This window comes from Pipistrellus hanaki, assembly GCF_964339955.1.
Source record: "Pipistrellus hanaki genome assembly, chromosome: 18".
NCBI lineage: Eukaryota > Metazoa > Chordata > Mammalia > Chiroptera > Vespertilionidae > Pipistrellus > Pipistrellus hanaki.
The window spans coordinates 10,649,674-10,671,325 of NC_140520.1; the positions used below are offsets into that span (position 1 = coordinate 10,649,674).

General features: G+C 58.5%; 1 protein-coding gene across 1 annotated transcript in view; it reads right to left on the minus strand.

The window, feature by feature from the left end:
- Positions 1–1,917: 1,917 nt before the first annotated feature.
- The window catches only part of ATP1A1 (ATPase Na+/K+ transporting subunit alpha 1), a 28,637-nt gene continuing 8,902 nt past the window's right edge, over positions 1,918–21,652 (minus strand). The window contains exons 2-23 of the mRNA XM_084866954.1: positions 20,420–20,524; positions 19,472–19,531; positions 17,504–17,707; positions 16,571–16,684; positions 16,054–16,188; positions 15,808–15,925; positions 14,783–15,051; positions 13,847–14,045; positions 13,530–13,639; positions 11,874–12,008; positions 11,267–11,459; positions 10,041–10,216; positions 8,762–8,898; positions 8,009–8,159; positions 7,401–7,569; positions 7,100–7,254; positions 6,429–6,552; positions 5,096–5,241; positions 4,850–4,980; positions 4,199–4,300; positions 2,507–2,598; positions 1,918–2,260 (exon numbers count right to left, since the gene is read on the minus strand). Of these exons, the coding sequence (XP_084723080.1) occupies positions 2,232–2,260; positions 2,507–2,598; positions 4,199–4,300; positions 4,850–4,980; positions 5,096–5,241; positions 6,429–6,552; positions 7,100–7,254; positions 7,401–7,569; positions 8,009–8,159; positions 8,762–8,898; positions 10,041–10,216; positions 11,267–11,459; positions 11,874–12,008; positions 13,530–13,639; positions 13,847–14,045; positions 14,783–15,051; positions 15,808–15,925; positions 16,054–16,188; positions 16,571–16,684; positions 17,504–17,707; positions 19,472–19,531; positions 20,420–20,524 (3,054 nt within the window). The 3' untranslated portion in view covers positions 1,918–2,231. The remainder of the gene's footprint in view (positions 2,261–2,506; positions 2,599–4,198; positions 4,301–4,849; positions 4,981–5,095; positions 5,242–6,428; positions 6,553–7,099; positions 7,255–7,400; positions 7,570–8,008; positions 8,160–8,761; positions 8,899–10,040; positions 10,217–11,266; positions 11,460–11,873; positions 12,009–13,529; positions 13,640–13,846; positions 14,046–14,782; positions 15,052–15,807; positions 15,926–16,053; positions 16,189–16,570; positions 16,685–17,503; positions 17,708–19,471; positions 19,532–20,419; positions 20,525–21,652) is intronic.

Sequence of the window (21,652 nt, forward strand, 5' to 3'; positions counted from 1 at the left end):
TTGGAGGTGGAAACGTGTTGGAAGCCCCAGGGGGAGCAGGAGGGGGGGGAAGGTGGAGGAGTGGGCAGAGGGGATGACAGTGATGAGGCGCCTGGTTTCGGAAAGCATGTGGAGGAGGCACACAGGCCCCGCGGGGGCTGGCAGGTCAGCGTGTCCTCGCCCAGGACGCTTCAGAGGCCGGTGCACGGGGAGGAGGGGAGCACGCAGGGGGCAGCCATGGCGGCTGTTGTCAGGAGCTTGTCCGTGAGAGCAAGGAGCTGGACAGAGGCCGGGGGCCTGCCTCGAGCTCGGCGGTGGAGGGGGGCAGAGGGGCATGTGGCCAGTGTCAGGAGGGCACTGGAGGGCAGTCAGCGGCTCCAGTAGCCCCTCTGCAGGGTGGACAGTGGCCTGGCCAGTCCTCAGGAGCTGGTGGCGCTAGAGTGACCTCTCGCCGCTATAGACGGGGCCCAAGTGAGAGGGTGCGGACGTGCAGAAACAGGCCGAGGACTCACTCTCGCTGCCTTTGGGAAGCTTGGGAGATGGGCCAGTTGGGGGGCCTGGTTTTGGTGCCGGTTTTACCCAAGGCTTATCTGCTTTCTCTGGGTGGAATGTTTGGCTAGAGAGCGTTTATTCAGGGGATCCTTGTCGGAGTTCCGAGCCTTCCTCTGCCCTCCCTCTGGGTGTTCCTGGGACTCTGGGGCTCCTGAGGGGTGTCTGGGGGGCCCTCTGGGCCACCTCCAGAGCCCGTGGTCTCAGGCTGCTTCACACTCTCCTGAGGCGGCACCGGGGCCTTCGTCTCAGGAACGTGTTCACCCATCAGCCCACAGGGGTGCCAGAGAGCAGGCGTGGGCGGCGGCGGTGAGGGGACACGCAGCAAACATGACAAGGCCCCGCAGTCTGAGCGCAGGGGGTGGCCTCACCCCGTCCTCCGCGAGGACCCGTGACGCCTGTCCCTCCGCCTCTGACCCTGAGGTCTCCGCGGGTGCCTCAGCCTAGTCTCCTCCCGTGGGGCTGAACAAAGCAGCTGTTTCTAAGGAGGATCTGCCTCCACCTGCGGAGATCATCCTGGAAGCAGGTGCCGGAGACGAGGGAGCTGGTGGGTCAGGCTAGGAGTCATGGATCCGTGAAACAGGCGGGGGGACAGTGGCCGCCAGCATGTGGGAACTCCCGTGCCCCTCCCCTCCGTCAGCCAGAAGGACCAGCCCCCAAGATCTGCCAGGTGATCCCCCAAGAGCCACGAGCAAGGAATCACAGCTTTTCTGAGAGAAAACAAACACCTGAACCCTCTCGGATCACCTGGCAGACCGTGTATCTCCCCTTCCCCTTGGTGCGAGGCGAGGACGTGGACCTGCTAGGAGCCAGGGCGGGCGGGGGCGTGGGCAGGCACAGCACCCCGGACGGAGTGCCCAGCGGAGGCAGAGGGGCCATCACATACGCTCTTTGAGAGCAGGTGTTCTCAGCTCGCTCCTGAAATAAACGGTGCTCTCCCCTTTATACCTGCCCTCTGAGCTGAGGAGCGAGGACAGCTGGTGGAAGGGGCGGGCTGTGTGAGGAGCACGGGGCTGGGAGGCGAGGTTTCTGCTCCTCGGACAAATGTTGGTCCAGACCCTGCGGGGACCTGAGGGAGAGGAAAGGGGGGTGGGGAGGAGAGGGCCTCCTCTGCTGCTGATCACGCTGAGCACCTGGAAACCCCTCCTGGGAGGTGCACGGCTGTGAGGGCCCCGGGGGAGCTCCGGCCGCACCAGAGGGAGCCCCAGCACAGTGGGGTGGGGCGCTCAGGTCCTGCAGCCCGAAGTTCCCTCTGGGGGTGACTTCACCCCCCGAGCTTATAGCTGCTGGCCCCTGGCTCTGGGTTTGCTGCGCTAAGTATTAGAGTGATGCACAAGCACACACACACACACACCAGGTGCGCACAAGTGAGGAGGGCAGGAGACACAGTTCCATTATAATAGCCATCTTTATTTGTAAAAATCCAGATATAAAATGTATTCTTTCGGTCTTTCCATGATTTCCTTTTTACAAAAACAAAAAGGCACATAAAAACCTTCCCCGCGGTCATTCCCACAGACGGATGTTTGTCAGGCAGCCCCCCCCCTCCCCCCCTAGAGCTACATGCTTCATTCCGGGACGGCTCCTTCCCCCATGCTTCAGTGCTTCCTACCAGGGTGGAGTTCTGAGTTCCGAGACTGAAGTACACAAAAGGGTGGGTGAGGGTGCGGGCGGCACGATGCTCACGGCGTGCAGGACGGGTGCTAGTAGTAGCTCTCCTTCTCCACCCAGCCTGCCGGGAGAGGGAGGGGGAAAGGCACGTTAGGCTCCAGATGGCGTTCGCCTGGCACTGTGTGGGTTAACACCCCGAGGTTCGATCCTGAGGATGGGACTGTCCTCAGAGCCAGCTTTCAGCTGGTCTGAGGGCCCCGGCCAAGCAGGCCGGGCCCAGACAAGGCACAGGAAACAGAACAAAAGCTTGCAGACCATAGCCCCGCCCCCTTAGTCCCCCCCAACACTAACGATGCCTCTCCTTTACCTCCAGGGCTTCGCCGGATGATGAGCTTTCGGACTTCGTCGTACACGAAGATGAGGAGGGAGTACGGGAAGGCACAGAACCACCAGGTAGGTCTGAAATAAGAGGCGGACACCATTGACACAGAACACACAGCGAGCCTGACACCACTGACACAGCACACACCCCGGGCCTGAGACGCCAGGCTGCCGCTCTGCGCCCGGGGAAGGCGGAAGGAGCCCCAGCCAGCCAGCCTCGGCGTGGTTCTCGTGAGAATCGGGGTACAAGGCAGGTTTGGATTTCTTTGTGGACAGGACATTCTCCTCCCTTGGCCAAGTGTTTAGGGAGTGATGTCTCTTGAAGACAAAGAACTGCCAGCGAGGGTCACCACCGGCTCACGCACCACCCCCTGAGTTTGGTCTGAGGGTGAGCTGTGGGACACTGAGTGCCAGGCCTGGGGAAGGAACGAGCTGCGCCCTCACAGGTCGGGGGGGGGGGGGTGGGGGGGTGGTGGTAAGCCCTGAGCGGTCCCCTGTGGAGGCCACGCTGTCTTCCTGACCAGATTCCCACAGTCAGTGTGCGGGCAAGGCTGTGCCAGGCGGGGGTCCTCACTGGGCTCGGGCACCAGGGTGATTAATTCGCCTTCCACACTGGGTCGAGTGTCAGGAACAAACCCCTAGTCAGAGCGAGGTGTCCCGAGAGCCCACCCCATTTAGAGGGAGCCTTTCGGAGCTCCCTCTCCTAACCTCCCCTTGGTAAACAGCGGCCCGGGATGCTATTCTATCCACGGGGACATGCCTGCCCCTGTGGTAGGCCACCTGTGTGCTGGGGACACAAAGTTAAACAGAACAGTGTGGCCCAGGCCTGAAGATTAGAACCTAGCAGAGCAGAAATGACAAAGAGCCGCAGACGAGGTGCCACGGGCACACACGAGGGAGACCAGCTGGGAGGGACCAGTTGGAGCCGCAGGCAGAGGAAGTGTGGGGATTTACCCATCAGCCAGGTGGGGGAGGAAGACAGGCTGGGACCACAATGAGCCAGGCCCTGGCTTCCCGTGTGCCAGCAGACACCCGCACACACCCACCGGGCGTCCCCGAGGAGGGGGTGGCACGGGCTGGCCGAGCTGAGCGGGAGGCCGATGCCTAAAGTCCAGGCTGCACTGTAGGGCCCTCCATGCTGTGGCTCCGTGCATTGAACAAGGGGCAGCGGCATAAGCCCCACGGGTTTGCAGGCACCACTGCACACTCAGTGCTTCCCAGAGCGACGGGAGGGTGTGGTGAGCATCAGGTGTGAACGCTCCGCTTTAAGGCCAGGCTGTTTGGCGGTGGTTCCTCTGCTCACCGCTGCCCATTCTGGCATTATTAGAGCGAGGGGCTGCTGCCCGGCAGCTCCAGCCTCTCTCCTCTGAGAGCAGGGGATTCAGGGGCCCACAAAAGCAGGGCTCAGGACGGGGCACACAGTGACGAGGTAAGCAAGTCACTGAATCTGGATCCCCAAACTCCAGGATACTCTAGCTGGCCCTCCTGACGGCTTGGTCCCTCCTGACCCGGGAGACCAGGGAGTTTCTGGGTTCGCTGCTCCGCCAGCCTTTCCCAAGTTCTCCTCCCAGGAGTCCCTGCGCTCACCACCCACAGGCCTCGGGTGAGAGCGACGGCTGTGTCCGAGGGCACAGCCACACGCACCACTTCCCTCTGTGAGCGGCGGACGGGGACTTACTTGAGGGGATACATTCTCAGGGCGACTCCCATCCCGGGGCAGTAGGAAAGGAAAGCAGCGAGGGCCGTCTCCTCAAAGAGGCCGAATATCAGGATCTTGTTCCTAAAATCAAGGGGGGGGGTGAGTGCTTAGCAAGGCAGACACTCGTTTATCTTCTAGAGCAGCGGCCCTCTACTACAGTTCCTCACACTGTGGCGACCCCCCGCCATAAAAGTATTTCCATTGCTACTGTTATGAATCGTCATGTAAGTATCTGTGTTTTCCGATGATCTCGGGCGACCCCTGTGAAAGGGGTCCCGACCCACAGGTTGAGAACCGCTAGCAGGGTCACCTAAGACCATAAGAAAACACAGATATTTACAATGACGATTCATAACAATAGCAAAATAACAGTAATGAAGTAGCAATGAGAATGATTTCATGGTTGGGGTCACCACAGCATGAGAAGCTGTACTGAAGGGTCGCGGCATGAAGGAAGGCTGAGAACCTCTGCTCCAATGTGAAGTGTTAAAAGGCGTATCAGTCCTTCAGGTATGGGTCGCACGTAGGAACCGGAGGTCCATGGGGGAAAAAAGTGTAGGACACCCCACTTTGCTCCCCAAGCTGGATCCCGGGGACCCGCCCGGTGCCGAGGGCCCGGACCACACTCACTTCATGCCCTGCTGGAAGACGGAGTTCCGCCGGGTCTTGCAGATGACCAGGTCGGCCCACTGCACCACCACGATGCTGACGAAGAAGGCCGTGTGGCAGGTGAACTCCACGATCTTCCTCTGCTCGTAGGTCTGCAAGGCACGGGCGGGGGCTCAGCACGGCGATGGCGAGGGCGAGGGCGAGGGCGAGGGCGAGGGCCGCGGCCGCCGTCCCCTGGGGCCTGGGCCCGGCCGGAGCCGCACTCACCCACTGCTGCCCGTAGCTGTCCTCCACGTCGTTGACCCAGCGGTCGTCCCAGTCCACACGGATGCCCAGGAGGTTGATGGGGAGGAAGCCGTTCTCGGCCAGGATCACAAAGTACGTGAAGAAGCCGCCCAGGGCCTGGATCATACCTGAGGAGGGAAGACGGCCTTCGTGCCAGAGCCCGGGACAGGTTGTCTGCACCCGCTTCCTCCCCCGGGTGGCAGGCCTGGGGGTACTCGGGCGGGGGGGGGGGGGGAGCTCTGGTGGATGAGACTCAGCAGTGCTGCCTGCTCCCTCACCGGTGAAGACCAGGGGACAGGACCCAGGGGCACACACCCAGTGCCTTAGAACTCAGAAGGGTAAGACAGGAGGGCCCTGCTCTCAACACCCCTCTGCTCCTCGGGCATCAGTCTCATGCAGGGTGTGACCTTGAGAAGGGCGTCCCTACTTTTCAGCCTGAGAAACAGACTTTCCCCCCATCCCTCCCTCAGCATCTGTGCCCGGTGCCTTTTGAGGCCACCTCGGAAGTAATGCATGTGGCACTTTCTGACCCTGTCCTTCTCCCCCCCACCCCCAAGCTCCTCAGCACAGAATGTCACCCCCACACCCTGGACCTAGTCTTCCTTCTGCTCAGAACTAGGTATTCCTGGCGGAGCCGGACGGGCTACCAGCCAGTTCCTTTGCCGTCAGCGGCTGTTACGTTCCTCTGTCCCATTTCCCCGCGTGCCCACGGCGAGGCCGCCCGAGCCAGAACGGGGTTCCCTCGGTGATGACAAGGCAGAGTGTTTAGACCAGTGGTTCTCAGCCTCCCTAATGCCACGGCCCTTTAATACAGCTCCTCACGTGGTGGTGACCCCCAACCATAGCATTATTTTCATTGCTACTTCATAACTGTAACTTTGCTGCTGTGAATGCATTGTAATGTAAACATCTGAGTTTTCCGATGGTCTTAGGCAATCCCTGCGAAAGGATCGTTAGACCCATAGGCTGAGAACCGCTGGTTTACATCCAAGCCCTTTTCACTGCCCGCCCCCCAGAGCCCTATGAGCCGGCCACACTCCGCAGGAGGAACAGAAACCAAGCCCATTGGGTGGTGACCTGCCAGCCGAGCCTTTAAACCAGGTAACTGCAAAGCCCACCCTCTGGCCAGGTCAGTGATGACACAGCGTATCCCGGGCAAAGCCCCCCTGGAGGTGATGCAGGCAGTGCCCGGGCCGGGCCCGCGTCCAACACCAAAGGGGCAGCCCCTCCCGTGGAGGACTTTACCCCCTCCCCAAGGGCACGGTGATCCTGGCCCTGAGGCAGCACCACCGCTCCCTGCTGGCCGGGTGCTCACCGATCTGCCCGTAGGCCATGCTGATGAGCCGCTCGTTCACCAGCTTGTCCGTCTTGGGGTTTCGGGGCTGTCTCTTCATGATGTCGCTCTCCGCCTGCTCGTAGGCCAGGGAGATGGCGGGGACCTGGGGAGGAAGGGGTTCCAGGCATCAGACACCTTTTCTAATAAAATCCCTGCTTCACCCCCCGCTTTAAAAATCACTTTTCACACCAGGAAATATTATAGTCCCCGGACCTCCCCCTCCCCGTAAAAATAAAGCAGCAAAGTTATACAAAAGACAGGACTCCTGTCTGATCAGTAGGTGTCGACAGTTATGCCCTGAAGCTCAACATGGAGTCCCTGATGCTGGAAATTGCTCCCCAAGTTCTTTTCCTCATGGTGGTCACGTGGGCCCAGGAAGGACAGGTGCCGCCCCCCTAACCCTAGGCCCGTGGTTGGCAAATTGTGGCTGGTGAGCCACATGCGGCTCTTTGGCCCCTTGAGTGTGGCTCTTCCACAAAATACCACGGCCTGGGCGAGCCTGTTTTGAAGAAGCGGCATTAGAAGAAATTTAAGTTTAAAAAATGTGGCTCTCAAAAGAAACGTCAGTGGTTGGATTGTTGGTACTTGGCTCTGTGGACTTAGTAAGTGTGCCTGGGCTAGGCTGTGTGTGGACGCGGCCGCACACTCACCATGTCCGTGCCCAGGTCGATGCAGAGGATGGTGACGGTGCCCAGCGGCAGCGGAATGTTGGCGATAATAAATATCAGGAAGGGGGTGATCTCTGGAATGTTACTGGTCAGGGTGTAGGCAATGGATTTCTTCAAGTTGTCAAAGATGAGGCGACCTGGGAAGGCAGGGTTTTCACCGTCTCGCTGACAGCGTGGACTGCGCGCTCCCCACGCCCACGCCGTCCATGTGCAGCCATGGCCCCCGACGGGGAGTGTGGGGCCGCGGGGGTGGCGGACCGTCCTGTTCGCACGTGGCCCTCACCTTCCTCCACTCCGGTCACGATGGAGGCAAAGTTGTCGTCCAGGAGAATCATGTCGGCAGCCTGCTTCGACACGTCCGAGCCGGCGATCCCCATGGCAACCCCGATATCCGCCTTCTTCAGAGCGGGGGAGTCGTTGACACCATCACCGGTCACAGCCACGATGGCGCCCTGGCAGGAGGAGGAGCAGTCTCAGACCCACACACCTGCTGCCAGGCCACCGAGCCGGAGTGGCAGCCAACCCCTCGCCCTCCTCAGCGAGGGCCACCAGCCAGGACTCGGTGAGTGGCACTTGGGGAACCCCTGTTCTTTTACACCCCCCCCCCCCGCCCCCTTCTCAAGGTCATGCCTCCTGGCCCCTCCGGCCGGCGTGGACAGGAGCCTGGCCACTCTGCAGGGAAGTGCATGTCACCACTAAACCGCTATCACGCTGCCCTTGCCCTGAGCCTCGCCCTGGGACGGGGCACCGAGTCCGAGGAGAGCAGGGCCGTGTGTGTGTGTGTGTGTGTGTGTGTGTGTGTGTGCGTGCGCGCATGTGCATGTGCGCACGCATGTCCGTGCGTGTGTGCGTGTGTGTGTATGTGTGTCTGTGTCCCAGCCGCGCCCTGACCTGCCGCTGGCAGCCCTCCACGATGATGAGCTTCTGCTGCGGGGAGGTCCTGGCGAACACGATTTCCGTGTGGTACTTGAGGATGTCATCCAGCTGCTCGGAGGTCATGTCCTTCAGGTCGGTGCCGTGCACCACGCAGGCCTTGGCGTCCCTGGGGTCGGAACCGGGGGAAAGGTCACCGTCCCTTCCCAGGCAGGACACTCTGAGCGGCGCCGAGCCGGGGAACGTCCCGTCCCTTGGAAGCTCCTGTCCGCACAGCACCTCGTACGTCACTCCGTCACCCCCCCAGGGCAGGCCTGTCACCTCCCTTTCCCCGTGAAATACACGGCGAGATCGGATGCTGAGTTTTAGACAGGAACCCAGGAGAGAGGACCCTACCCCTAATCCCCAAAGAGGGGCCCTAAGCCTTAAAACATGAAAAATAAACCTATTTCTGTTTTTCCTTTTGCCAAAATTTTCCCTTTTGCCCTGAACTACCTGGGCAACTGTGTGTGTGTGTGTTCCCTGTTTTGTGGCACTGGAAACCGACGAGGTGCTAGGTAGTACTGCCCAGGGGTCAGTGGTGTGACTACACCCTGGTCCTTGCCCTGCCATGAGGGGCCAGCACCCACCCAACCACATTACCCTCAGGACAGTGAGCACCCCCGAGCTGGCCATGACGGCCGGCGAGGGTCACTGTTTGGCCATTCCCTCCCCAGCGGTGACCCGGAAGGAAACCCCGCCGCCCGCACGCTCGAGGCCGCCGCCGCTCACCTGGGGTTCACCTGGCTCACGGGGATGTTGAGGCGGGCGGCAATGTCCTCCACGGTCTCGTTGCCCTCGGAGATGATGCCCACGCCTTTGGCGATGGCTTTGGCGGTGATGGGATGGTCCCCGGTGACCATGATGACCTGTGAAAGGAACAGGGAGGGCAGGGCGGTCAGCGGGCGCCTCGGCGAGGCAAGCACCACCCCGAGGCCTCCCGGCGCAGGAGGACGCGCTCGGAGGGACGGTCAGCCTGGCACGCCCCGAGGAGAGGAATGCTGGCGATTCTGAGTGTTCACCGAGGGAAACACAGGAGGCAACACCCAGGTTTTATCTCGGTGCCCATCGCCCAGGATACACAATGTCTGTTCTTCCGTTTACTCAGTGAGATGAAACTCTCAGATTTACCCAAGCCGGAAAAGGATGCCAGACTGCGGTGCGGGTGGGACCGCAGGGCGAGGTGCCACCGCCATCCCCAGAGGGACCCAACGTGGGGGGGGAAGCGACACGGGACAAAAACGTCAACTTGCTGCTCCTCTCCCCCACCCAAGGGCGACACGGAGAGGAATGCACGCAGGAGGCTGTGATCAGCGACAGGGAACACTTCTCAGAGTGGTTCAGGGAAGTATTTTCGGATCACGGGAATGAAAAGCTTCCCCACAAAAACCCCCGGCTGTGGAGAAAGAAGACTCCAGTCCTAACCGGTTTGGCTCAGTGGACAGAGTGTCGGCCTGCAGACCCGAGGGTCCCAGGTTCGATTCTGGTCAAGGGCATGTACCTTGGTTGTGGACACATCCCCCAGTAGGTAAGTGTGCAGGAGGCAGCTGATCGATGTTTCTCTCTCATCAATGTTTCTAACTCTCTTTCCCTCTTCCTCTCTGTAAAAACTCAATAAAACATATTTTTTTTTTTTTTTTAAAACAAAGACTCCAAACATTCATTAAAACCCTATTAGTGAGAAGCACAGAAAACACGCCATTTCCTGTACGAGGCATATTTAGAATCAAATATTTAAAAAACTCAAAACCTAAGCAAGTCTTCTGCTCTTTTTAACTGGCTTACGTGTCTTTCCCCAAAAAGGGTTTCTAAGAAAAAAATCCCTCATCCGTCTACACCAGTGCTCTAACACATTTGTTTTCTTCGGCGGGGGAATGGACGCGTTGGAGGGGGGACAGCTGAGGTGAGAGAACCAGCTGGCCGTGTGGCTCCCAGGGGCCACGTGGTCCCTGGGGGTGCCCCGGGCCCCGGGGGTGCGGGGAGGGGGTGTCCGGGAGGCGGGGTGGCCCACCTTGATCCCAGCGCTCCGACACTTGCCCACGGCGTCGGGGACGGCGGCCCGGGGAGGGTCGATCATGGAGATGAGCCCCACGAAGCAGAGGTTTTCCACGGGGAAGTTCACCTCGTCCGTGTCGAACTGGAACCCTTCGGGGAACTGCTCGTCCGGCAGCAGGAGGTGGCAGAAGCCTGCGGGAGGGGCAGGGAGCCGTGAGGGCTGGGGACGGGGCGGGACAGCGACGCCTGCACGTCCACCTTCCCCCGCGTGTCCAGCTGGGGCTGTTTGTGGAAGCCCGGTGTTAGGACAGCATGAAGGGTTTGTGAAATGCACACGAATGACAGCCTCTGAAAGAAAAGCCCAGCTTCCGAGGCAGAGGCCCTGTGTGGTGTGGAGAGGGCGCTGATGGTGTGGGCTGGGCGCGGGGTTCGGGGTTCCCGACCTGCCCGTCGTGGAACGGTGTCTCTGCTTCCACAGCCCCGCTCACCATTTGTTCACACAAACCGGGCACTGAGCGCATTGTGGGCCGCCCTGCTGGCTGCTGGGGGTAATGCAGCGCAGGTGGCCTGCCCGTGGGGTTTATAGAGTCCTTCACACCACCAGTCCTTCACACCACATGTCCCCTTCCTTCCGGTGTGACTGAGGGCGACAGTGAACTCAAAAAGGGCCTATGGGGCCGTGTGGGCTCACAGGAGAGACCCTCCTACTTGGGAGGCGGGTGGAGAGACTGGAGTGCAGAGGGACCTTCCGGGTGGACAGACACACACAGGCCTCCCGCTGCAGAGGGCGCAGGGGAGCCAGATGGGCCAGGCCTCCAGGTCTACGGTCCCCAAGCTGTGGGAACGGGGAGATGACACGAATGATTTCTGCAGATTTCTACGTCCTACCAGAGCAGACTCCCCTGCGGGCAAAAGCCCTTTTCATCTTGCCCTGCAGCGGCTGACAGAGGCAGCAGGCAGCTCCCCGCCAGCAGGTCCCCGTGCGCCCACGTTACGGGCTGGACCCCATGTTCCTCTATGGCCTCGCAGCCACCTCGGCCGCCGGGAGCTGGCTCACCTACAGGCCCCGGAGTTCACTGCAATGCCATGGAGTTCACAGGCCACGGACACAGAGCCAAGGTCAGACAGGCCCTCCCCCCGCTCTTCCTGTCTCCACGACAATGGGTGTGTGTGTGTGTGAGAGAGAGAGAGAGAGAGAGAGAGAGAGAGGGGCCAGGGAGTGCCTCACTGCCCCGCACGTACCCAGCACGCGCTCGCCCAGGCCGCCCAGCTCCAGGTAGGCGTTCTGGAAGGCGTCCTTCAGCTCCTCGTCCAGCGGCTGCTCCTTGCCGTGCAGCAGGATGGAGCTGCAGCGGTCCAGGATCCGCTCCGGGGCCCCCTTCATCACCAGCACGTGCCGGGGCTCGGCCGTGTTGGGGTTCTTGTGGATGGACAGCTGGAGAGAAAGGGTTGTTGCTCAGGTGAGAGGGCGAGGCACTCCCTGGGGGAGCACAGAGCTCCCTAACCCGTTACAGTCTTCGTTTCGGCAAAAAAAAAAACAAGACCCTCACGTCTAGCCTGCCTCACACCTGGAACACACTCTGAATTCTACAGAAAAGGCCGGCACGGTGACACAGTCACACACCGGCGACAGCATTTCCCTGAAGGAAACACGTCCCTCATCCCACGGAAGCCAAACCCGTTAGGGTTTTCTGTGTGGAGTCCCCGGTAAGATCCAAAGCAAAGGCTTTCCATACAGTGTGAGTGACGCCCCTTCAGGAGGCACTGACCTCGTCAAACGCCCGCGGGAGACAAGTTCTCCCACGGTTCTCTTCACTCCCCTCTCTGAGCCCCGCCCCCCGGTTCAGACCTGGTACTTGTTGGTGGAGTTGAAGGGGATCTCGACGAGTTTGGGGTACCGCTCCCTCATCTCCTTCACGGACCCGCAGCACAGCTCGATGCACTTCAGGAGCGCCGACTCGGAGGCGTCGCCCGCCACCGCCCGCTGCGGACACAGACGGCACGTGTTAGGTCCCTGAGAACGCCGCACCCAGGCGCCCCCTCGGGCGAGGGAAGGTGACCCGGAGTGTGCCCGCATCGGGGCCGGAGGGGGAGAGGGCAGGGAGGGAGCAGCAGCTCGGACACAGGTCACCAGGCCCGTCCCCGGCCCACAGGGCTGTCTGAAGGTGTCCCCTGCCCTCGGCAAAAGCAGGACACCCTTTGCAACCTACTCGAGCCTATTTTTACCTCCCTCCCCTGAAGCCTCAAAGCCACCACCGTCCCCAGACACACACACTTCTGGTTACAAGTCTGAAAATACCTGGTGAGAGAGCACACGCCCACAGCGCTCCCACAGCCCTAAGTGTGCAAGCACACGCCTTGGACCCGGCCCTGGGAACACACAGTCCACGCCAAGGGTGAAGCAGGGGACTCTGCATTCCGAATACGGCTGTGGGACGGTATCTGGGCCCGATGGACGCCAACGGAGAGGTGCTGGCCAGCCCCGACAGGGATACAACCGGCCAATGTTCCAGCCGAAACCAACACACACTCACAATCCCGTTAGCCTGGCCCTGACCCCTGGGAATGCTGGGAAATGCATCTCCAGCTCCCTTCCTGGGGCTTTTAAGCCAGGGAAGGTTTGCTGCTGGCGAGCCCCTGTGCTGGAAGCCCAGAGAATTCCTTCTTGGAAGCAGAGAAGACAGTCCCCTTTAAGAAATAAATAGAGCCTCTATCTGCCCAGCAGAAGCCACCTCCGTCCCATATGGGCTGCCACCTCTCTGGCCACCGGGCCTCTACCCAGAGTGGCCATGGGCAGCGCGGTGTGGCCAGGACCCCCATGTCCCAGGGGCCCTGTGCAGCCCTCCCTTTCTGACATTGTCTTCCCCGGACATCCCCCCAAAACCTCACGAGGCTGAGCTTATTTCTGCATCCTGAGTGAGCCAGCTAAGGACAAAGGAGATAAGAGAAACGGCGGGGCTATTTTAAGAAAATAAAGGGCTTAAGGGATTTACTGGAACCTCCTGCACCCGGACACGCAAATGCGATTACAGAACAGCCCCAGCAGCCCCCGCTGCCCGCCAGGTGAGGCGACAACCGCAGACACCAGAATAGCACGCCTGGGTGTTCTATCGCCGAGGCCCGCACAGAAGACGGCCTCGCCCCTCGCCCACCCTCCCTCGGCCGGTCTTTACTGTGGATTCGCTTCTTCCCAATGGACGGGGGGCACGGGGAGTGCTTCAGGGTCTACAGGCAGCAAAGGCGCCACACGGCCCAGCATCACCGGCCCATCCCTGCGTCCCACAAGGAGCTGTCCCTACAGGCCGGAGGCCACCTGCTATCGGCCAACGTCCCAGCCTTAAACCCACAGCTCAGGTAACACACGCACTTACAATCCCGTTAGCACGGCCCTGAGCTCTGGAATGCTGGGAAATACATCAATCAGAACAACACTCCCAGGTGGTCCATGTGGTACCCACCCCCCCGCTGCCCCGCCAGAGGGCAAAGGCTCTGCGGGCGGGCGTACCTTCAGGATGGGCAGGTTCTCCTGGTTGGCCTGGAACACGGCGCGGTTACACAGGCCGGCGATTCTGGACAGGGCGAGCCAGGTGGCCGAGGACTTGTCGAAGGAAACACCTGTCGGGGTCAAGACGGGCAGACAGTGGGCTGACGCTGTTTACATCCCGTGAGAGTGGGATAAATCAGGCTTTAGGAATTTCCCCACCATATTCGTAGGACAGATTCATTTTTTCTTATGATGTGCAAAAACAAAAAAAATCTACACCCTGGACTCGTGACAAGGTGATTTTTTTAAAAAAAGCAGCGTGGACCCCTGGGCCTCACCGCTCTGGTTCTCCGTGGTGTCAGCCTCGTGGATCTGGTTGTCGAACCACATGTGGGCCACGGTCATGCGGTTCTGCGTCAGCGTGCCGGTCTTGTCGGAGCAGATGGTGGAGGTGGAGCCCAGCGTCTCCACGGCCTCCAGGTTCTTCACCAGGCAGTTCTTCCGGGCCATGCGCTTGGCCGTGAGGGTCAGACACACCTGCGGGGCGTCAGGAACCGGTCACCTCTGTCCCCACCAGTGGAAATTCTCACATGGTGGCCGCGCCCTAACATGGAACTGTGTCTAACGTTAGCTCTCCAACCTCCCTCCGAAGTCGGAACAAAGAGTACTTGTTCCAGCCCTCGCTGGTTTGGCTCAGCAGATAGAGCATCGGCCTGCGGACTGGAGGGTTCGATTCTGGTCCAGAGCACATGCTGGGATGCACAGGCTCGACCCCCAGTGTGGGGTGTGCAGGAGGCAGCTGATCAATGATTCTCTCTCATCACTGATGTTTCTCTCTCTCTCCCTTCCTCTCTGGAATTATAAAAATATACTTAAAAAATATATTTAAAATAACAACAATAATAATAATAATAATAGAGCCATGTATAGGGGATTCCCCTTTCCCCCCAAATAAGCAAGACATTAAGGAAAGTGAAAACAGCTGGGATTTGGCACATTCGGGTCCCCCACTCAACCCCATGTTTCCTTTCTCTGCTAGACTATTCTGGAACACGTGACAAGCACGGAGTTCATGCTTCTGGATCACTATCATCCACATGGAACACGCCTCGGTCCCCCCACTGCCCATGCCCATCATGTGGCTCTGGAGAAAATCTCCACACAACACAGGGGTGATAAAACCGAGGCGGGCGGCCCCCGGGAGGGGTGTGGCCGAGCCTCACACCCACGGGAGCGGATCTGAGCCACCCCGACCCCGAGCGCCGGCCTCGTACCGTGACGGTGGCCAGCAGACCTTCGGGCACATTGGCCACGATGATCCCGATGAGGAAGATGACGGCCTCCAGCCAGGTGTACTCGAGGATCAGTGAGAGGATGAAGAAGGACACGCCCAGGAACACGGCCACCCCCGTGATAAGCTGGATGAAGTGCTCGATCTCCGCGGCGATGGGCGTCTGGCCGCCTTCCAGCCCCGAGGCCAGCGTGGCGATCCTCCCCATGACGGTGCGGTCTCCGGTGTACACGACGATTCCACGGGCAGTGCCTGGGGAAGGGTAGGGGGAGGGGATCGCACCAGAGGTTACCAAAGCAGCCACGGAACAGTGCAGGTGCCTGGATGGTTAAGGACACAGCCGGCGTGGCTCAGTGGCTGAACACCGACCTGTGAACCAGGAGGTCAGGGCTCGATTCCCAGTCAGGGCACAGCCAGGGTTGCGGGCTCGATCCCATATTTCTCTCCCTCTCCCTTCCTCTCTGAAAGCAACTTTTTTAAAAATTTAAAAGAAGCCGGGACAGGTTTGGCTCAGTGGATAGAGCATTGGCCTGCGGACTGAGAGGTCCCGGGTTCGATTCCGGTCAAGGGCATGTACCTTGGTTGCGGGCACATCCCCAGTGGGAGGTGTGCAAGAGGCAGCTGATCGATGATTCTCTCTCATCGATGTTTCTAACTCTCTATCCCTCTCTCTTCCTCTCTGTGAAAAATCAATAAAATATATTAAAAAAAAAAAATTTAAAAGAAGAAACACATCTTTAAGGGCCAGCTCTTGAGTGCTTTATGCTATGGGTCTGAAGCCACAGAGACTTTGGCAAAGGGCCGAGCTGGAAGCGCAGCCATAGGGGGGCGGGAAGGGCAGGAGCGGCCGCAGGCTCCCTCGCCAGCCGGTGAGCCCCTCCGGCCGCGCTCAACTGAAGTGGCCAGAAACGGAGCCAGCAACGTGAAAACAGAAAGCCGTGCCTGGGATTTTCTTTTCTTTTTCTTTTTTTTTGTCGCTAACAACTAAGACAAGGGCCCACGGCCTACCTTCCACGCAGTTGGTGGAGAAGAAGGCGATGTTCCTGGTCTCCAGGGGGTTCTCGTGGGTGAAGTCGGGAGACCGGGTCTGGGGCTCCGACTCGCCGGTGAGCGAGGAGTTATCCACCTGCCGGCGAGGAGAGGGGTCAGTGCTGGGAGGGCACAGGCTTGCCACGGGCTGCTGCACCCCTGATGCCCACACAGCGTGTGTGTGTGTGTGTGTGTGTGTGTGTGTGTGTGTCTGTGCCGGCCTACCTTGCAGCCGTTGGCAGAGATGATCCTGAGGTCAGCCGGGATCCGGTCGCCGCCCTTCACTTCGACCAGGTCCCCGACCACCACCTCCTCCGCGTTGATGCTCATTTTCTCACCGTTGCGGATCACCAGGGCTTGCTTTGGAGGGGGAAACGTTTACACCGTTAAGTCCGACAAAAATGACACCGAAAGGAGGGTAGTGTCAAAAAAAAAATAAAAAAAAATAAAAAAATCAAGCTACCCTACGATCTGTAATTCTAATCACCCGAACGTGTAATGGATATTATTTTTATTCGCACTAATGACAATGCTAACCTTTTTATCTGTCCAAGTGACAAAAGTCGCTCCACAGCTCAGAGCGGGTCCTCTCCCTCCCCGTCCAGAGGGGAGACAGGCACAGACTCGGGGGGCAGTGAAGCATCCCCCGCCCCCACAGTCACTGAATTCTTAGAAAACCCGACCTCCTCACACCAGCTCACACGCCTGGGCCGTCAGCCCGGGGACGGGACAGAGCAGGTACCTGCGGGACCATGTTCTTGAAGGATTCCATGATCTTGGAGCTCTTGGCCTCTTGGTAGTAGGAGAAACAGCCGGTGATGATGACGACAGCCGACAGCACCACGCCGAGGTACAGCTGCGAGGGGACAGGCGGGTTAGCGCCCACGGCTCCGGGCCAAGGACTGGGAGCACCCAGACACTTCCCATGGACGGAAACCCAGATTCCTAACAGGGACTGAGGCTTTAGAAACCGAGCACTCGGGTCTTCTCATTTTTATTTCTAAAATCCACGTCCAGCCGAAACCGATTTGGCTCAGTGGATAGAGCGTCGGCCTGGGGACAGAAAGGTCCTGGGTTCGATTCTAGTCAGGGGCAGGTACCTTGGTTGTGAGCACATCCCCAGTAGGAGATATGCAGGAGGCAGCTGGTTGATATTTCTCTCTCATTGATGTTTCTGACTTTCTATCCCTCTCTCTTTAAAAAATCAATTTTATATATATATATATCAATCCATGGCCAGGAGAGTCCCAAATGGAGGCCCACGGTCACTGGGTCACTAACCAGATAGACTTTTGGAAACGTGCTGATACAGTTTGTCCTGCTTTTATCAAACCAAGGATATTCTTGGAACTTGTGACGTTTGAAAAAACAGCTAGCAAACCTCTCCGGACACGTGTGGTAATGTGCCAATCAAGGTTAGAAGTGTGGCCTGTCATCTAAGCGAGCGGCACCTGGACCCGCACAGGCCGCCTGTCCCGGCAGCACCAGGCAGGGCAGCGGGCGGCTAGCGGGAGCCTCCCCAGGGCCGGGGAGGGAGAGAGAAACCCCCGTCGGAGGAGCGATGGGTGGGCCCCTGAAGGCAGCTCTTCCCTGGCGTTAAAGGCCACCCAGACGCAGGTGGCAGCCGAACACCACCGGGCAGTGAAGACCCAGCGTGCTGGAGCGCGGGACTCACATTGTCATTCTGAGGCTCCTCTTCCGTGGCAGCCTGGATGCCGTAAGCCAGGAAACAGAGAATCGCTCCGATCCACAGCAGCATGGAGAAGCCCCCGAACAGCTGGCGGCAGAACTTGACCCACTCGGGGGTGGTGGGAGGGGGGGTGAGGGCGTTGGGGCCGTCGCGGGCCAGGATCTCGGCAGCCCGAGCCGTGCTTAGGCCCTGAGGAGCAGAGGGACGGAGGTAAGACAGCTGGCTCCAGCCCCCGACGAGGCACCGCACCCGCCCGGGAGCCGTGATGGAGGGTCCGGAAGGAAGCGTTCCCCACGCCAAGACAGACCCCGGCAGGTCCTGGCGAGGGTCCCCCTCAACAGCCCACGTTTCCCCAGGAACCCACGGCGTCCGGACGGAAATGGTTTTTAAAACTGACCTGTGGACAAACCCAAGCCCAGTACGCTTTCTTTCTAAGATGTAAGAGATTTTGCTAACCAGCACTTTTTACCAACAATATATTTAGGTAACTGATTCAGTAACTGGTTTAGCTTTGCAAATTAAGAGCTTTGAATTTTCTTCTATTGAATTTGTCAGGGAGGAAAACACCCCTCAATAAACAAAAAAAAATCTGTAGGAATCCCACCTGCTATTAGGTCAACAGCCTTGTGCTAAGTAGAGAACTCTACTCTCTGGAGGACATTAAAACCACCGTCTGACAGTGTCCCCCCCCCCACACGCCTGTGTTAGCTACAACCCCCCACCCCACCCCCCACCTGGGGAGGATTGCACAGAGGAGTCCCTTCTACTTTCTAAAGGGGCCTCAAAGCCAAGTTCCCCCGACAGTAGACAGCAGCCACAGGCTCGACTACGGGGGAAAACATGGCGATTTTCTCACCATCGAAACACAGAGCCAGAGAAAAAGACATCAGACTGCCCAATGTGTGTGTGAAGACGCAGTCTGGGTTCATGTTACCGTTGATATCTGAGCTAGCCCGGGCGTGTGCGGAAAGGGAAATCCAGCAGAAAGGAAAAATGAAAACTCCCCCTTTCTGTGTAGGGCCCTCCCTCCTCGGCCTCGCGTTCTCGGCGTGATGATCGGGGCAGCACGGAGCCCACTGCGGGCCTCTGGGCACGGTGCACGCCGGGCCCTGCCCCCGGCGTGCCAAACCAGCTCGTGTGGTTCCCGCGATCACCGTGCTGGGTGTCAATGATCCCGTTTTACAGGAAGAGAACCAGGTCCACAGAGTTGGACTAAAATGACTTCGGGTCAGAGAACGGACTTCACAGGAACCGAATAAACTTCAGTTATAACCCAGGGGATGTGGTCAGGGCCTGCCCAACGGGGACAGACAGCGGGGCCTCAGGGTCAAGGCCGGGTACCGGGGCCAGCACGCCATCTTAGAACATCGGGATCATTTCCTGAGACAATGGCTACACAATGGCTGGGATGCAAGTTATTCCCCAGAATTTCTAGGAGATGAACACCTACTTTATTTAAAGGTTTCTCTGAATTGTGTGTTTTTTTGTTTTTGTTTTTGTTTTTTTAATAAAAGGGTGTGTGTGTTTCAAATAAATGACCAAGGTCTGGCATACCGTAATGTGCTAGTGGGTAAAGCGCAAAAATCTGAATTGTTGGGATTTAACACACGTAGAAGAGCAAAGGGAAGATTTGTAGTCAAAAGGCTGGAATGACCACGGCTTTGGAGCTATTCAGTTTCAAATCCTGGTGCTCCCTTTTACGGGATCTCACCCACTGTGAAACGAGGGAAATGAATGCGCACTTTCAAAGTTTCAGGGGGAAGAACACTTTTAAAAAAAGCGTGTGAAAAAAACAAAACAAAAAAACACAGGCAGTGCATGTCACCAAATAGATACCCCGACAGTGGCTGTCATGTTCCCCCTAGAGCCCCCAAGGTCAGATGTGTGACGGGGGGGGGGGGGGGAGACAGGAAATTAGGATTTTTGAACAAAAAGTTTCAAAGGAGAACATACTCGGCTCAAGTCTGTTCCGTATTTGCGATGAAGCTCGTCCAGGCTCAGCTTATGGTCATCCTAAGGAAAAGCAGAAACAAACACAGGTGAGCATGACCGTCAGAAAGGCTTTGCAGAGAGCATCATCCCCGTCAGGGCTCCGGAAGCAAGGCGGCTCTTCACGCAGAGGCTGGTCTGCTCCCCACAGCCAGCAGCCCCGCTTCCCCCAGAGGCCCCCCTGCAGGAGGGCTGAGCTCGGCCACCACAGAGCTGGGGGGTCCCTCAGCCTGGAGCGGGGAGATCGGCCCCTGCCTCCCGAGGACCAGCAGGTCCGAGACAGGCTGCACCTGTGGGAGCCCCACAGCCCAAGCGGCCGGAAGCTCCGGTAGCCAGAGCAGAGAAGCACGGCCCCTCTGGCTATGCTACTGGGCCTGGGGAACCCCTGCGGCCCTGATAGCTGTGAAAAGGAAAAATGTTCTCACTGCCCTCCAATCCGATAAAACCTGCACAAGTGCAACGACCACGTTGCTTTTAAAATAAAGCAAGCCTCGCCTGGCTGACATGGCTCATAACAGGTCCACCTATGAACCGGGAGGTCACGGCTCGATTCCCAGTCAGGGCACACACCCGGGTGGCGGTCTTGATTCCCCAGTGTGGGGTATGCAGGAGGCAGCCGATTGGTGATTCTCTCTCATCATTGTTTCTCTCTCTCTCTCTCTGTCCCCCTCCCTCCCTCCCTCTCTGAAATCAATAAAAATATATTTAAAAAATAAAATAAAGCAAGTCTCTGTGTGTGTGTGTGTGTGTGTGTGTGGTGTGTGTGTGTGTGTGGTGTGTGTGGGTGTGTGGTGTGTGTGGTGTGTGTGGTGTGTGTGTGTGTGTGGTGTGTGTGTTGGGGGTGGGGGAATCATACTCTCAAGAGACCATTAGTCTTCAGGGGAACAAAGCCACGTTCCCCCAGGCACTCACCATAGACACTTCTTTCTTCAGCTCATCCATGTCCCTCTCCTTCTTCATCTTCTTCTTGTTGCCATGCTCCGAGACGGCCGCAGGCTCATATTTGTCACGTCCAACCTACGGAGAAGGCGGAGACGGGGCTCGTTAGGAAGATCTGAGCAGGGTTCAGAGAGCCACCGTGGTGACGAGTCACCGGGCCCATCCTCATGGAAACTGAGGCGCTCACGCCGCACACAAAGCAAGGCCGCCACCTAAGCTCAGGACGCACCACCTGCCCCGGGCGTGAGGGCCACGGGGAGGCCATGCAGCCTCAGTGGGCCCTGCAGCCACTTCCGGGCGGGGCACAAGCTGGGTACCCTCGGGCCTCTCCCGAACGCTTACATCTGTGTTTTCCTCCATAGCGTGGAGATGACAATAGTCAGTTAGTGTTTTGGAGGGACTCAATGATAGAATACATCTAGATACTAGTTTTATTTAAATTCCTGGCTTGGCGAAGAAGTCACTACATATCAAATATACCTAATTTGGGGGCTCACCTAAGAATGCTGACCTTCCCCTCTTTCCGTGAGCAGGCCAACCTCAGTCCTTAACGCTCACCATGTGAAACAGCAAAATCAGGGGGCCCCCACCCCGCCCCGCAGCCTGGAGAGAGAACCCCAGACAAAAGTTGCTGGTTTTGTTTTGACGTGAGCAGGATGTGGGGAAAGCATGTGCTCCATCAGGGAGCTCACAGGATCCTCCCACGCCTCTTGAAAAGTGGAACAATTTCTAGAGAAAAATGTCGATTCCCTGGTTTAAATTTAGCTCGTTGCACATGCCCACCCGTGTACAATGCTCGCGTTCCTCTCCACGGCCCAGACCTGCAGCTGCTGGGCCGGCCCCCTGCTCCAGACAGGCCCCTCCCCCACCTGCCACCCGGAAGGGCAAAGAAAGGGCCCCGTTCTGAGATCAGATGCTCCCTGGTGTCAGTACGGTTATTTTGGACGTGCGGAGGCTCATGCCCAGCTACTGAGGCAAGGAGGAGGGACGTGAGTCCAGATTAAAATTCTATCTCGCTGAAAATAAAATTAAATAAACAACAACAAAAAAAACGCCGGGGTACAGGTATGCTTCAGTCATGCCTGGTATGGTCGCAAGTAAATACAATACTCAGCCCTAACCGGTTTGGCTCAGTGGATAGAGCGTCGGCCTGTGGACGGAAGGGTCCCAGGTTTGATTCCGGTCAAGGGCACGTACCTTGGTTGC